The following is a 16,315-nucleotide window of genomic DNA, read 5'->3' as shown; positions in this document are numbered from 1 at the left end:
TTGTTACCCCTAAACTCGAGATAGCCGCGAGTAATCGGCCCCCTGCTTTACTAACGTTAGTTTTAAGTAATTTTGTAATCCAAAGAATGAATATCGAATCCGCAAAGCTACAGCAAATGAGCCTGGAAAAATAAACGCATCATAAAAAAATGTTTTCTTTTATAAGTTATAGTCAAAATAAATAGTGAAACTTAATAGTGAATTAGTGAAAGTGAAAGTGATTCAATAGCAGTAGAATTAAAAGTAAAAACAACGTAATAAGGTATACAATTATCCTACTAAAACGCTCTTCAACCAATTTAGAACCTAATTTTTCCTAACTTTTGAAAGTTTCCGAAACATACACACTTGGAAATAACTACTTTTACACGAGACGTAATCCATATTGGACGTAAATCATGGAACGTTTCATGTAAAATTGAGTGTTCTCAAACCGAAACATAAATAACTCGACGAAGAGAAAGTTTGATTGAATTGATTTTCTCGTTTCTTTCAACTGATTTTTATGTCAAAAGGGCCACTCACATGTGTCGGTCTCTTTTTTCGAAATATACACTACTTTTTCATAGTGTGTAGGGATGTGATTAATGAAAAGCTGATAAAGTTTTCTTGTAGACAATGCCAAATTTGCAGAGACTGAATTTTTGGTTTGTAATTCTTTATTGAACATTGACGGTTAAGAAAATTTATCAAAAAATGATTTCTATTTACTGTTATCAATGGAAAATAAGGTTTTTCACCTTACACCTACAAACATTTTTAATTTTGGTACAGCACACAACAACCACCCTACTGCTTTCTCTCTGAGATGACTAAGTTGACCATGACGAGTCGAGCAACACAATAGTTGGGTAAAGAAGAATGCGTCACCTTTCATATAGACCAATCTACATTGAACGATTCTCTCGTTTGTTAATAATTTGGCTGCATTCATATTTCGGGCTAATTTTTCTACATAGTCTGTTAAAAGAAAGTATTGTTAAGCGTATTGGTGCATAAGAACAGCTGAACATGTTTTTGGAATCGGGTTATTAACGAAAGAGAGAGTCGATGAAGAGAATCGATCAATATAGATTGGTCTATTTGACAAGTGACGCGAGAATTGCATTATAACACACCATCGACTGAAAATGCTTTCGGTAACTTGGGGCTTTAGGTAGTGATGAAACATCGCCAGAACTATTGATGAATTTACGTGACGGTCGACCAGGTCGACCAGCAGATGGAAATGATGTGAAAATGATAATGACGTTTTGCTACCTGTCAAATCGTATGGAATATTTTAGTACATCAAATAGAGCTAATAAACTATAGAGGAAGAATAGCGCTGCCGTCGCTGTCGAAAAATCTTTTCCATACATCTAATAGGGACACAACTGTCAAAGCGAGAAAAAACTATGCAGTTTGACAGTTCTGTACCCGGTATTATTCAACATCGGAACAAAGGGAACACCAACGCTATTCTTCCTCTATAGTATATTAGCTCTATTGTACATCATCACTTTTGTGGTTTTGGATTTAAAACCTAGGTGTCGCATGCACTGGTGCAGTTTCGCGTAAATTCATCAATTCCACAGCCGCAGTCAGTATTCAGTTATGAGCAAGTCAAACGCGCACTTTTTTAACTGTAGATTCGAAGAAATACTTAATGGCCCTTCGCTCATTTTCAACTTCTATTCAATTTTCATACTGCCGTACTCTAACGGAACTATCTACCTACCCTATTTTAAGACCATTCTCTAGCTAATAAATTATCACACTAAAGCTTCATGTTAGATAGCATTGCCAACCAACTCTGATTTTTAATTTTGATTTTTAAAGAGAAAATACATCGAGTCTATGGAAAGAGTAAATTGTCTAGCATATTTCGTATTTTTATACTTTGAAATTCTATCAAAAATACTTTTTTTTTTCAATTATGCCCGCCCCCGCTCCACTGTGCAGTGTGTCGAAGGTATACATACTTGCAGACGTGCGTGTTTGTTGACTTATTGTCTTTCTCATACCGGGAGAATAATTTTCAATCGGTGTGGTGGCGGCGGCGGCGGCGGCAAAGGTGACATTTCAGCCATGCTTCATTGCACTTTTAGCTCAATGAGCTCGAAATATCGTGGCTCCCTTGGGGGGCTGCTGAAGTGGATGAGCGCGTGGGTGTAGAAAAAACTCCCACGCAGACAATCTACTTGTGTGTATGTTGTACGTGCGTCTGCGGGGCGACGATGGTGTGTGATTAAAAGTTCCTACTAGAATAACCCCCGGAGGGTCCCCACAAAACCGTGGGTGGATGTTTTCTAGAACAAGTGGAGGGAAATGTATCTCAGTTGGCTGGTGACGTCGGCCGTCGCTGGTTTGTGATGCAGCGTGTTTCATTGAGCAGAGGTGTATATTGCGTAGGTAGTGTGCTGCTGTGGGGTAAAGTTTGCTTTGGAAAAGAGCAACACATTATGTCCGCAATCTGATAAGCGATGGGGATGGGGTTGGAGTGATAAGTTTTGCTTCTATAAAAGAGCGACCGTGTGGGTGTCAGAGTAGATTCTATTTTGAAGTTCAATGCTTTTTCAGAGCCCGCAAAATCAACAGACAGCTTTAAGTTTAATTAGTATGTATTTTGTCATGATATCTACTTCTAACTTTGAAATATATCTTTTTACCAAAGGAGTTTGCAGATGGATTCAAAGGGGTTGCGTTTGACAGCCTGAATAGAGCATTAGATAAACAGCTTCACTCTTCACATATAGGACAGCGCGAATTTTTCTGCTCACCACAGAAGGTCTTGGTCCCCTGAGAACGGGGTAGGCTCTGCCTGCGAACGGTTGGTTTTGTTTTCGCTGTCAAGGATTCCGAGTTTTCTGCGTGCTGCTAGCACCAAATCAACAACAAAATCATATCCGCTGGTGTACATGTGAGGATGTGAAGGTCCATCGCGATTAAGTTGTTATTTGGCGAATATTGGAAATAAAGTTAACTACTTCATTCCCGGCCTATTAAGTGCAACCCGCTCTTAGTTTTTTTAAATCTAGCGTAGTTTAGCCCCAAACGGATGGCTTCCAAATTTATTTACCTTTCCATATGTAGGGGAAACGCTCCTATAGATGCGGTACGTTAGAAGCGTTAGGTTCCTATAGTTGTGCATGGAAACTCAATACACAACTATAGGAACCTAAAGCTTCTAACGTACCGCAACTTTAGGAGCGTTTACCCTACCGTTAGTTCTGACAAGGGGTCGCGAAATATTCGTTTATTGTTGAAAATGCAAAACTGCTTCTGGCGACTCAACTTGGCCTACGGGTTTTCTTGAGCCTATTAGCCATTGAAAAGCCATTGGGATTCTCTTTGGCCTATCGCACGGAAAGAAAAGTGAATTTGCGTCCACCTTTTGTACACTTCAAGTGCGCCTTTTGTTTTCGAGATCTTATTTTGCGTTCTTCACAAGGGATAGGTCACTCCGCAAACCAATCTTGGGTCATCTTTATTGTCAGTGTGCCGCAGTTGTGCCGATTGTGCTGGTCATAGAGCAAGCTGCGATTGATTGTTAAATACCCATCCCGGCAACCCGGTATTTCTGACACCTTGAATGTTTTGGTTTGAAATCGCTTGGATAAATCGGATTCAGGATGACGCGGTAAGTGGCGGGTGTGCGAAATTTTAGTGAATTAAGGGTTCTTATGGGGTCTGATGAACTACTTCTTTCTCTTGAGCCCACTCTAGAACCTACATTTCGTATTTAGATCTATAAGTGAACTGCTGGTCTGAGTTCCTCTGGTATATTCAATTAGAGGATGATCCTGAATATACCTACAGTCAAACAGCACGTAATGTTGTGAACAACTTCAATCACAGTTGCCCAGCAGTGCTCCCATTTTATTTACAACAATCCAATGCCTACGAGATTGTTCCAAAGGTGTGCCGAAGGTATGTCGAAGGTATGCCCAAGCTATGCTGAATCTAATTTCGGCACAATGTGCTGAGTGACTTCAACACTTCGTCTTGCAGCTATTGAATAAAAGCATCGTACCAAACGTTTGTTTGACACGTTCACGCTGAAATCATAGATATATTTGATGTTTTGTGCTCGATAGGCCGGGAATGGGCGATTTCCCCTAATTGTAAAAATTCGGAGACAAAAGTTTCATTAAAATGGCTGTGTTGTTGTAGTGTCGCGTTAGTCGGTTTGTGTTTCGGTCAGTTATGCTTTTAGAGAATTTAGAGCTTTCAGAGTTTTTAAGGGCTTTTAATACTCAAGTACGTTATGAGGAATACAGAAAAAAAAAATCCAAGCCAAGAATTGACATGAAGATCTTAAAACCACTGACATGCATAAAATCAGTATTGAGAAAATATCTCTTATATGATGCAGGCATTAGTTTGCGTGGGCGAGAAAGCAGTCATGAGAAGTTGATTATGGAAGTACTTGCTTTTTTAAATACTTTACTAATGTGATTTTAAGCCACTTCTTTACACACAAAAACACTTACGGTACCGGACATAGCTATTTTTGTTCACTGCAGAAAAAAAAGTTCAAAGAGCCAAGATGTATAGCCAGGCGCCCACTGATGTGGCAGAGGTGGGCATTTTCTAGCATGTCAAAAAACATCACGTCGACGTTTGCCACACGCCACATGACTTTGACATGATGTTTTGACGGTCAATGTGTTAAAATATTTATTTTGAAATGTTTAAATTTTAAATATATTTAATATATATATTATACAGCAAGGGGTGGTCACTCTACACACTTACTTTGCGCCAACATTTTTCTCAGTGTACCTCAGTGTGCCGCAGCTGTATCAGCAGTGCCATGAAGTAGAAGAAGTAATTGCACTGACTTTTGTTTGCTTGTGAATAATGCCTTGTTTGGCAACCCGGCACTCAAAAAATTCCACACGATTGATTGAAGTGTTTAAACACTTGATTTTTTAAATGCACAATCACATTTACTTTAAGTGTATTTCACCTTGGTTCAATGTGTTATACACGTTAATTTCTAGTGTTTCAAACTTTGAAATGTTGAAAATCTTTCACTATCTATTCAAATGTATTGCACATTGAATCACACTACTGTTCAAAACAGATGGATTTAAAGTGTTTTGCATTTCAATACGATGTGAATTGCTTGCTCAGAAAGGTAAACATCGAAACCAAGAGTTGTGACTTTATCCTATCAACCCGCCTCATATATGAGAACAACCGTGGCACAGTGAGATCGAACGAAGACTCCAGCAGCAGCACACCCCAACAGTCCATGATCGAATCCCAAATCAGATCCATTAAAAATATATGTGACAGATCTGGCCTTTGGCAGTTTTGTTTATATATTTGTCGATTCATTTTTAGAGTCGGTAAAGTAGAAGTAGATAAAGTAGAATATTGTAGAATATTGAACTATGATGTGCAAAGCTATTGATATCACCATATGAGGCACATAGAATCCAAGTGTGTCACAATTCAAATCCATAGTGTTCGGGCATGGTTCATAGCATAAAATTCACACATGAAATGGATGTGTTTCACAATATGCGCAAAATTAAGTGTGAGACACATGATGATGACGTGTGGAATTTTTTGAGTGGGTATTTTAACAGCTCTTGTTTTTGTTTTCACGGCGAATGAGAACGACCCAAATTTGAGTTTAGTTCACTCATAATCGCCAAAAGTCCAGGAACTCAGCGATGAGTAAATTTGCCTCATGTTTTCCCAGGCTTTTCCAGGATTTTCCAGGGAAAAATTCCCGACTTTGAGAAAAGTAAAGATTGGATTCACTCAGTCTATTGGTACTACTCTGAGACTGAATAAAATTTTCGTCAATTTCCTCATTTTCCTGCAGATTTTTTAGGTTTTCCACAGGAAACCATGGGACAAATTTTACTCATCGCTGAGTTCCTGCACTTTTGGCGATTATGAGTGAACTAAACTCAAATTTGGGTCGTTCTCATTCGCCGTGTTGATTTTCAATGTTTTCAAAAACATCCATCTTCGGCGGAAGGCCGACCAGCGTTGCCAGATATACCGATTTATCGGTATTTATACCGATTTCCAAACTAGATACCGATATACAGATAAGTTTCCTCGGAATACCGATTTTTAAAATTTTATACCGATTTATACCGTTTTTTTTTTTAAATAATCAAAATTATTGTTGCCTGCCCGCGCTAGAATTTCGAATAATTTTTTTGTGAGAGACTTGTATCTCTTTGAACACCTCATATTGTTTGAGCCTTCAAAATTCTAAACAATCATCTCTAAAGATGCCTTATGCTTGATACTCTTTCGACTAATCTTTGCATTTCCTCACCGTTTTTGGCTACCCATCAATCTAGAAATAGTCGATGGCTCTTTCCGGTAATTCCTAGCGAATCAAGAAATATATTTTAAACATTATTTAAGTTTTTATTCATTTTTAAACCTCCTGAGGTTTCATCCAACTTTCCCTGGAATTTTCTTCGACCTTACCTTGGAAGCTTCTTCAGCCTTCGCTCGAATGACTCTTTCATCTTCTCCCGCCATTTTTTTTAACTTTCCCGGAGCTTCAAGGATGCTATCAAATTTTTATTGCGGATTCACACTAGCTGCAGACACATATCAATGTAGCCGTATTACTTTAGGTAATCAAATTGTTCAAAGTTGTGATAAAATAACAGATTTAGGAGTTATTCTAGATTCTAAACTAACATTTGTGGATCATTATAACACAATTATTCATAGATCAGGCCAGATGCTTAATTTTATAAAACGTTTTGGTTTACACTTTAAAGATTCTTACACAATTAAAACCCTATATGTTGCCTATGTGAGGCCAATATTAGAATATTGCAGTGTTGTTTGGTCACCTTATATGAAAAGGCATGAAGAACGAATAGAGTCAATCCAAAGGCAATTTTTATTGTATGCACTACGTAAATTGGAATGGACAGAATTTCCTCTCCCATCTTATGAAGCTCGTTGCTTGTTAATCAACATTCAGTCATTGAAAGAGCGTCGAGATTATGCTATGGTTTCTTCCGTGAACAATATTGCTTCGCAACGCATTCCGAAACGTCAGAAAAGTCCAAGCTTTTGTGTAAGTTTTGATGAATTAACTTCTGTTAAAATTCGAAAACCCGGAAATTTCAGAAAAGTCCAGTGAACTCCAGTGAACTTAAGGAAACATCATAAATATTTTGGAAACTTCACAAGTCCAAAGAACTTCAGGAAAATTTAATGGTTTTCAGGAATTTTAGTGAAGCTCAGAGAACATCAGGGCAGATCAATTAATTTCATTGAAATTGCTGATATTATAAAGGAATTCCGAGAAACTCAGGCAATTTCCGGAAACTACAGCAATGTCCATGAAAATTAAGGAATCGTAAGGGAAGTTACATGAACATTAGATCATTGTAAGAACATTTTATGGGAAGTTCTATGTTTTTTAATGGCAGTGTCGATAACTTTTAAAAATTAAAAAAAATCGGGAAGATCAGAAAACTTCAATGCTGATGTTACAATAAATTCAAGAAAATTGTAAGAGCACTTAAGAGAAAAGTTCTGAGTGCTTCGAAGATGGCCAGAGAACTCCAAAACAGCCCCTAATTTCAGGAAAATGACAAGAATATTTAAGGAATTTCGAGGAATTATGGAATATTCCTAAGTGCTTTTTAGGAATGTTCCGAAAACTTCAGGAAAATTTCGGAGTCTTCAGGGATGTCCTTGTTTCTTTCGACTATTCCGTGAGCGCTCTGGCTTCCGACTTTCTTCAGATGTTTCTTCCAATCTACCTTGAGAAGTTTCTGCCAGCGTCTCCAGAAAGTTTATTTCGTCTTCTCAAGGAAGTTCAATTAATTCTCCAAGAAATTTCTTTCGTCTGGCTTCCTTTGGATGTGACATCCGATTTTTTTTCCGATAGTTTATTTAAATTTTCGCCACAAATTTCTCAACTCATATCTTGGAAGATTCCCGGATGTTTTTCCAGCTTTTCTCGAACCTCATCCAGGAGAGCTTCTTTCGTCTTTTTCTGGATGTTTTTTCAGCTCCATTCAGAAGCTAATTCAAACAGTCCCCGGAGTTTTCTCATCCGGGATTTTTCGATCATTTGATCAACGGCTTTCTCAGTCTTAAAACACTGCAACGACTATAATGTAATCTGCCCGACATTTCGGCCATAGGTTGTGGCTCTTTTCAAGTGACAATATTGTTTGTCGTTATTGTCAATAGTTTAGTCGTTGTTGTGGCTGATTTTCCATATTTTGGTGTCATTTCATGATATCTAATTGAAAAAAAACTTGGTCACAATTTTGATCACCACTTGAAGACAACGATTATTTTAAAAATTAAATTAAAAAAAAATTAAAGAGTGTTTTAAGACTGAGAAAGCAGTCAAACAAAGCAATTCCTCTCAAATCCCATCGTTAAAATTTTCACTTTCAAAAAGGGCAAAAAATATAAAATTAAATAAATAGTAAATACCGATAAATACCGGTTTTTTATACCTTTGATACCGATACGATTTAAAACAATCTGGCATCGCGGTGCCGCCATGGTCTAGATGGGAACGCCATCGCTGTAGAACCAGTCGAACGTACACCCTGCCGCACAATTCAATCAGCTTCAAGGTCTACAACGCCTCCACTTCTTCGATACCCCACCCGTATGCCGTCCGAGGATCTGCTGCTGATTGCATTCACTATCAAGGACTGCCACTCGTGCAAGTGCGAATGTTCCCGCTGATATCGGAAATTTCCTCCTCCGGATTGGTGGAGTTCCCGAGCGCAGCCCTGGCGGTGAACGCCATCATGAAGTGCTGGTGGTGTAGTAGCGGTGGCGATGAATGTATTCGAGCAGTTCGAATGGTCGGATGGTATAGTTTTTGTTTGGTTGACTTTCCGATTAAATCTCAAGCACCGCTTGTCGTGACCGGCCCGAGATTTCCAGCGTCGGCCACGGCTACAAGAATTAGCGATTCAGCTCCCACGGCTGCGGCTGCTTCCTATGCTGCTTCTACTTTAGCTGCTGCTGCTGCTGCTGTTCCTTCTGCTGGTCCGTCTCCTCTAAAATTCATTAAAAAAAAATGACGGACCAGCAGCAGATTTGGAAGCAGCCGCAGCCGTGAGAGCTGCATCGCTAGTTCGTTTAGCCATGGCCGGAAACCTCGGTCAGGTCAAGATACCGCTGTCATCTGTTCTTCGTCTGGGAGGAAATGTGGATGCGACTGCCGTCACGGGTGTAACGATTTTGAGAATCCATGGCGAGACTTGGTGGAGATTCACGGTTGTTTTGAAAATAATTTGATTATATTATGGCAACATCAATAACACATTTTGACACATCCAGAAAAAGTTCAGTGTTGCCAGTAACTTTAAATATCATAAAAATTGTAACCATCGGTGCCAAACAGCGTCAATGACGACGCCCGGGGGTGCCCAAGTTTGAGTTTGGCACACTGTGTAGAGTGACCAACCCCTTGTTATACAGTCAACTTTCGTTCGTTGGGCTATACCGATAGCCCACTTAGTGAAAGGCTTTCGTTAGTTGGACTGAGCTGTCAAAGCTGAAAATTGCTCGCGGATACTTCGATTTTCTATTATCATCAAAATCGTTTAGCAACTATCCAAATTCTTCATCCATAAGCCCCTCGTAAATACATCTGCATTGTCAGAAATGACGTTTGACTTCGATTTAGGTGGGCCACAGCCCAACTAACAGGAGCCCAACTAAAACGTAGCCCACTTAAAGATAGCCCAACGAGCGAAATTCGACTGTAAATTACCAATTATAAATTTTAGATTTGAAATTTTAATTTTAAATTATTTATGTTAAATATGTAATTTAAATTTTAACTGTTTAATTTTAAATTTTTCTTGATAAATGTTAAATGTTGAATAATAAATTTTAAATATTAAGTGAAAATGTCAATCGGTAATCGTTAAATGATGGATGTAAAATGTTAAATGTTACATGCCCAATTTTAAATGTGATGTTATCAATGCTAATTTTTTAATGTTAAATCCAAGGGGCTTTTGAGGCACCTCGAGTAACTCACATTGCTCAGCGAGCAAGATCACTGTCATTTGCTTTCTCACTTTTCGCATCACAGCAACATATGGAGGTGCGAAGTCAAAAAGCTGCTGCCAAGCAAAACAACAACAAAAATCGGGAACCTTCGGCCTACAGCTCCAGGCGAGTATGGTTGGAATTCTGAACTTTCGGTCCTAAATTTCCTTCGGTTTCCAGATCCCGGGATAGTGCGTTTGCTGAGGACTAAAATCGACTCGTTTTTCTTGGCTGTTGAATTTGATCGTACTGACGGAAACGGGACTGGATGACCGGATCTATGCATCGCAACCTCGGATCACTTGCTACCTAAGTATCTCGCCCATTTCCAGTCTGCTGGAATTGTCGTGGAATTTCCACAAAACATTCTCAGTATTGGCGCTATCTACCTGCCGACTGCACGATCATCCGTGAGCATCATCGTTAGGTTTCGACTGAGTCCCCGGTCTCCCGCTCTACTATTTGGCGACAACAACCAAGCTGGTTTACAGTGGCGCTTTACCGACAGCGGCACACCATTAACTGACCCACTGCTATTGCATATGCTGGTGGTTTGCTGTACTCTTTTGGACGGATTTAACTTACACGGGTTTAGTCAAGTAAACACTTTTCCCAACCGAAACGGACGTTTGCTAGATCTTGTCCTGGCAAATGGTTTCGTATTACCGGCCACTGATCAGTCTAGATGCTGACCATCCCGCTCTTGTCGTGTCATTCAGGTTACCTACTCCGAATTAAAATAGACCAATCTACATTCTCTCAATTCTCAATTCTCTTCATCGACTTTCTCTTTCGTAAATAACTCGGCTACAAAAACATTTCCGGCCGTCTTTGTCGTATTAGATGCTAGATTGTTGCGTCTTCCATCGATGTGGGTGTCCAAAATACCCGGAAATATCTTAACACGGCCGTGACGATCCAAAGAGAAAGTCGATTAAGAGGATCGATCAATGCAGAAAGGGCCTATTGAAAAGTGACGCGAGAATTTTATTATGTTTACAAACAAGACTGACACCTAATATATCGACAGTGAGCATGCATAAGGGCGTAAACGCGATGATCGATTCTCTTCGTCGATTTTCTCTTTTGTTAATAGCTTGCTAGAATTAACGTTTGCTGTTGCTTCTTGATAGCCAATACAACCCGTTACAACTCTGCATTGAACAAATTCTAGAAAATTGTTTCGCTTAGCTGTGGCAATGCAAATAGAAAATCGATTAAGAGAATCGATCATCTCGTATATGCCTTTATGTATGCTCACTGTCGATATGAAGACGGTAAAAGGAGTAAGCCGAGGAGTAAACAGACAGTAAATCGATGAACGTCGATTTAATTCTGAGGTACATTGAGTTACTCGCTGCAAAAACGGAACTCAGAGTAAAGCTGTCTCACCCCTTGATTTGGAACCACTTTAGCACTGTGGAGCGTACACTGAGGCAAAGGAAGGGTTGAATTCCATAAGAACCACTTATGAAATTTCGACAAAAGGAATCGGTATGAATTTCATCGATTTGCCTTATGAAAAATAATATTGACAAAACAAAATAAAACGAAGCAGCCTGGAACCGAACCATGGACGTTGAGATTACGGGGTCTGTGTGTTCACCACTCGTCTTTCAACGCTTGGAAAAATGAAATGGTTAAAGGCGTATAAGACCTACCTCATGTTACACAATCATTCAAAAGTTTTTTCTTAAGAAGTCCATATGTGTCGTTAATAAGTTGAGCCTTATGAAATTCTTATGTTTATTTGCCTCAGTGTAAATTTCAAATTTAGCTTAAGTCTAATGGACAGTCCCTCAGACAAGATTTAGAATCGTGAGAAATTTTCTAAAACCTGAATATTTGATTTAGAAAGAAATAAGTGGAGGGGGCGGGTGGTGAGTTATCTAACCTGTCACCTATTTTAGATCTTTTTGTATTTTCTTGTTTAGTTTCCCCAACAAAGGGTTCTGTTTTGACCGAAATCAGTGGATTCTACCCATTTTGGGTTGTTTTGAAATAGCGTGAAATATACCTTTCGAAATCTCGGATCAGATCGCCCATTAGCAAAGTGCAAAACAAGCGCGCTGACAGATACAAAGGTCATAAAGACGGATCTCATGACAGATCAGAGGATATTCATAGATGACGTAGTTGGGACAATTAGTCCATAATTCAAGTGGCGAGGTAATTGAAAATCATTAGTTTCCTATTGATGTTTTATCTTGATATCAGCACCCATGCATCTAGTTTTCACTGGAAATAACATGTGTAACGTTTGATATCAAGATACGCGGTAATATCAACAATCAATACGAAACTAACGATTTTAAATTGGCTCACTACTTGACTAGCCTATTGGTCCCAAGCAAACGATTAACGTATCCCATTCTAGTCGAAATTCTACTACTACACAATGTTTGTTTTGATTCGCTATGAAAGTTTGACAGATAAAATGAGGGGTTAGTGGATTTTCCTATGTTTCAAGGGGTGAATCGATAAGCTTGGGACCGAAGAGAGTACCAGAGCTGAGTCAAAAAGTTGAGCACGTTATTTCGGGACCTTCTAGTCTTAGAGTTACCTCTATAGTAATATAGACTGTAAGTGCCCCGTTCACAAGGCGCAATGCGAGGATGATTTCAATCATGGCGCAGTTCGATCATCATCTCGCATCTTGGAGACCACAAATCTCAACATCGATACCACTTACAATGCCAAAATTTCATCTCGTCACTCACTGCCCGTGAGCAAGCATCGACTACCATTCCCAGCTGTGTAAACTCGAAATAAGTTGATTGCCATCAACAGAAGACCGGAAAAAGAATTGTGGTGAGTTTATTTTCCCTCGATCACATGTCTGCAGTGTTGGTAGGTATACAAACTGACCAGAATGGTCGCGTGACAAAAAAGTACATTCCACAAAAACACGCCCTCCTTCCCCCTGCAGGCCCTAACCTATCCACCCCGCTCGGAACGGAGTTAAGTACAGCTTGACGTCCTTGTTATTGCTGCGGTTTTCCTTTCGACATCCTATGTCAAACCGCACACTGAAAAAAATGGGGTTAAAACTTTTGCGGGGCACTGGGACTGGGACTTACCTTTCTGCGGCCACAACAAAGCATTCTCCGCGTACGCGAATGTCCAGTAGCAGTCGTTTTCAGCCGCGCAAACTTCCTCCACTGCATTAGTCTACGTCGGGCGCGGGTAACCACTAGCTTTGCTGGCGGGCTGTTGCTAGCAGTCGAGTATCGGTGGCCGTGCTATGATGCCCGTCCCACCCGTAACTCTTCCTCCGCCGCCGCGCCTTCGGTTTCGCTTTGCCTCCGCTGACGTCGTAGTCGCCGTAGTAATAGTGTAGCGATTGTCCGCCGATAACGGCCACACCTTCCACAGTTCCCCTTGCGCACTGTTTGCCACCCCTGCTGCTGCTGCTGCTGCTCCTCCGGCACTACCGATACTTGCCGATTAGCGCAGAGGAGATTCATTGACCGCGTGGGACACTGAACGGATCACTTTAGGAATTGTACATTTGCGTCGTTGACGCTTCTGCTGCACGCTGATGGTGGTGGGCTCATCCGCCGCATTCGGGTCCATTTTCACTGATTCTTCACGTTTAAAACTGACTGCCACACAATGGTATCTCACTTGTTAAGTTTACGCATTTCAGCTCGTTCTACTAGTTTGCTAATTTATGAAGAGAGGGATTTTTTTAGCTTATGCATACCCCTCGGTTGTCATGTCAAGCAGTGTGCCTTGACGCCGGATGGCAATGGTGGTGGTGAGAACACGGACGAAGAGATGGTGAGACGAGGATATTATGCTGAAATCTTCAACCGCAAAAAGAGGCAGAGATTAAAAATGTTAGGGACTGCCACTGACAGTCCCATTAGCATCCAAAACGCACAAGAAAAGTTGTCAAGTCACTTTCGCTTTCCCGAGCGGGAGGCAACGAGCTGTCAGATTGGCTTACCTCACCTCGTTTCACCAATCACTGCTACACGTACGCTCACCTCAACCTCAACCCAACGAAGGCACAAATTTTGATTCTCGCGATTTGTGGGTGGAATTCTTGGAATTTTTCCCATCAACTGTTCCGCTTGGAAAAAAAAGTAGTGTGCATCACAATTTTTCCGGCCCTCTCCCTGTGCGATTGCATTCGTATAATGAGTTCCTGTGCGGTGCCCGTAATTTGCTACGCGCCATTATTGCAGTTCTCTCTCCCCACGTGACTTGCGTCCTCTTATCATGGTGGATTTTTTTTCTTCGTGTCACTGAGTGTGTAAGTGAAACGGAGCTTTTACGCGATGCACATTTGCCTCCTTCTCCTCCGTTGGCGGTGATAAAGCGTCGCTTGCTTTGATGGGAGCGAGCGAATCCCTGGCCTACTACTCTGAGCAACCCGTGCGTAAAGTGTATAGTGGCGCAAGTGGTGAGTTTCGCTAATTTCACCACGCTCTATGACCAGAGAAGACGGACCGTCCTTACGCGCGCCTACATACATGTGTGTCACACTTCCTCCTCCTCCTCCTCCAAACGGCCACCCGCCCGCTGTCAGGCCCACTCTGTGCACTGTGCAATCGGGAGCTTATGTTCTACGTGTGCGGTTGTTACGTGTTTGTGTGCAACACTGGGGATGGCGCTCGAAATCGACTTCCGTCATCGACCTCTGGCTGCGACTGTCGTAGTGCCGTCTTCTTCTTCGTGTACGCTCGTTCGTGTGTCCACCTTCGGCTTTTCACTGCGATTTCCCCCCACGAACGGGAAAAGCGATCGATATTCACTTTTTCAGATTACTTTGCTCTCTGTCTAAGAAAAAATGTAATTCAGGGAAAAAAATCCACTATTTTCAACTGGCGCAAAGTCTACTACTTCTCAGCCCAGGCGGTAGCCATTTGTTGATGGAAATGACGTTTGGAGGGCACTTTTTCACCACGGTTGCTAGACTGTGCCTCGGGACAGGGGGGATCTTTTCACGCAGGAAAATGGGTCGGAGCCCTAATCAATCATCAAAGTTGGCCACTTCCACGTCGCGAAAAGCGAAAATCTTCACTGAAATTGACTCACATTGTGGGTTTTCTTCTCACCACGTCCCAGAAAACCGCAACCATTATCAAACGACACTGGGAAAATAATCCACTTCACATCGAGCAGCAGCCCAAAACTACCATTTTCCCATTCAAACACTCTGTGCAACTGATCTCAGAAAACGGTGTCACCCACTAAAATCGAAACTATCTCGCGCTCATCTCGCACAGCACTGCTGCTGCTGCTGCTGCCGTCTGTTCTGGAATCCTTCAGGATCTCACCAACTGATCTCTTCTCTTCTCCGTACTATTGCTCTTCCAACTGTCCCGTTTGCTTCTTTAGCACACACAAAAAATCCTTGGCTTGGCTTCCCCCAGAATGCCAAAAGAAACTCCCTGCTGCTCTTGCATTTGCAGCCTCTACCGTTCGGACGAACGTCCCAACTTTTCCCTACTGTCCTACTATCCGTTTCTTTCACCGAGTTCAGGAAGCAGCACCCGAGAAAAAAAAAACGACACATAAAACATTAATGTGTAGCAATTTTCACACTCCCGAGAGAGCGAGCGAAAGCTCCAGCTCAAACTCCATTCTCTTTTCACACAGCGGAGAATCGAAAATCCAAGATGGCTGCTGTTGCTGCTGCTGCTGCTCCACCGCAATGGCGGGGGTGATACGAAACTGTCAAACAACCAGAGTGTGGTGAGTATCGGATGTCTCTCACCAAAGCTCTCTCCCACTATACAGTTTCCACCCAGTCTGCCACCACCGCCGCAAGGTTGATGCAAGAGGATGTGTTTCCCTCGCCTTTTGAAAGATGCTTCTCATTTCCACCCCCAAACCACACACACTCAATTTACTACGCTATACACATTTCCGACTTGCTCTTCGTGGGCCGCCGCACCCCACAAGCTTTCTCACCTCTCGACGGAACCAAGCCCCCGTGCTTCACTTGATCGAAGAAAAGCCCTCTTTTCATTCGCCTGCTTGATCCCACTTAATTTCTTTTCAAAGTAAACACACAACTTTCTTCGCTGCTTTCCTCGTGCACTTTGCTGAATTGAAAATTCCTAATCCGTTGGTTATTATAAGAGACGTTGGTCGCAGATTTTATTTCTGTTTTCACCACCGACCGAACTGTCCCATTCTAGACCAGGCAAATCCCCTGAACACCATTCAATGTTTCCTTCATTCAAGCTTGGTAAAATCCCTCGAATTCAGTCACAACCCATGGCCAGAGTGGACTACATAATAGTAAGTGGTATAGAACAGTAGGCGGGCGGGAAGA

At 41.4% G+C, this 16,315-nt stretch overlaps 1 protein-coding gene across 4 annotated transcripts in view; it reads right to left on the bottom strand.

Annotated features, from left to right (window-relative positions):
- Nucleotides 1-16,315, bottom strand: part of RhoGAP100F (Rho GTPase activating protein at 100F) — a 314,040-nt gene extending 297,725 nt beyond the window's left edge. For 3 of the 4 annotated variants that reach the window (XM_065223161.1, XM_065223163.1, XM_065223165.1), the window contains exons 1-2: nt 15,070-15,465; nt 13,104-13,689 (exon numbers count right to left, since the gene is read on the bottom strand). In XM_065223161.1, the coding sequence (XP_065079233.1) occupies nt 13,104-13,190 (87 nt within the window). In that variant the 5' untranslated portion in view covers nt 13,191-13,689; nt 15,070-15,465. Of the gene's footprint in view, nt 1-13,103; nt 13,690-15,069; nt 15,466-15,948 lie in introns of those variants that run through there. The other variant, XM_065223162.1, reaches the window with a different exon arrangement.

Source organism: Ochlerotatus camptorhynchus, unplaced genomic scaffold (genome assembly GCF_037179485.1).
Source record: "Ochlerotatus camptorhynchus isolate MF236.1 unplaced genomic scaffold, CSIRO-AGI_Acam_v1.1 ptg000185l, whole genome shotgun sequence".
Classification (NCBI taxonomy): Eukaryota; Metazoa; Arthropoda; class Insecta; order Diptera; family Culicidae; genus Ochlerotatus; species Ochlerotatus camptorhynchus.
This window is presented reverse-complemented; position numbering and strand designations above follow the sequence as displayed.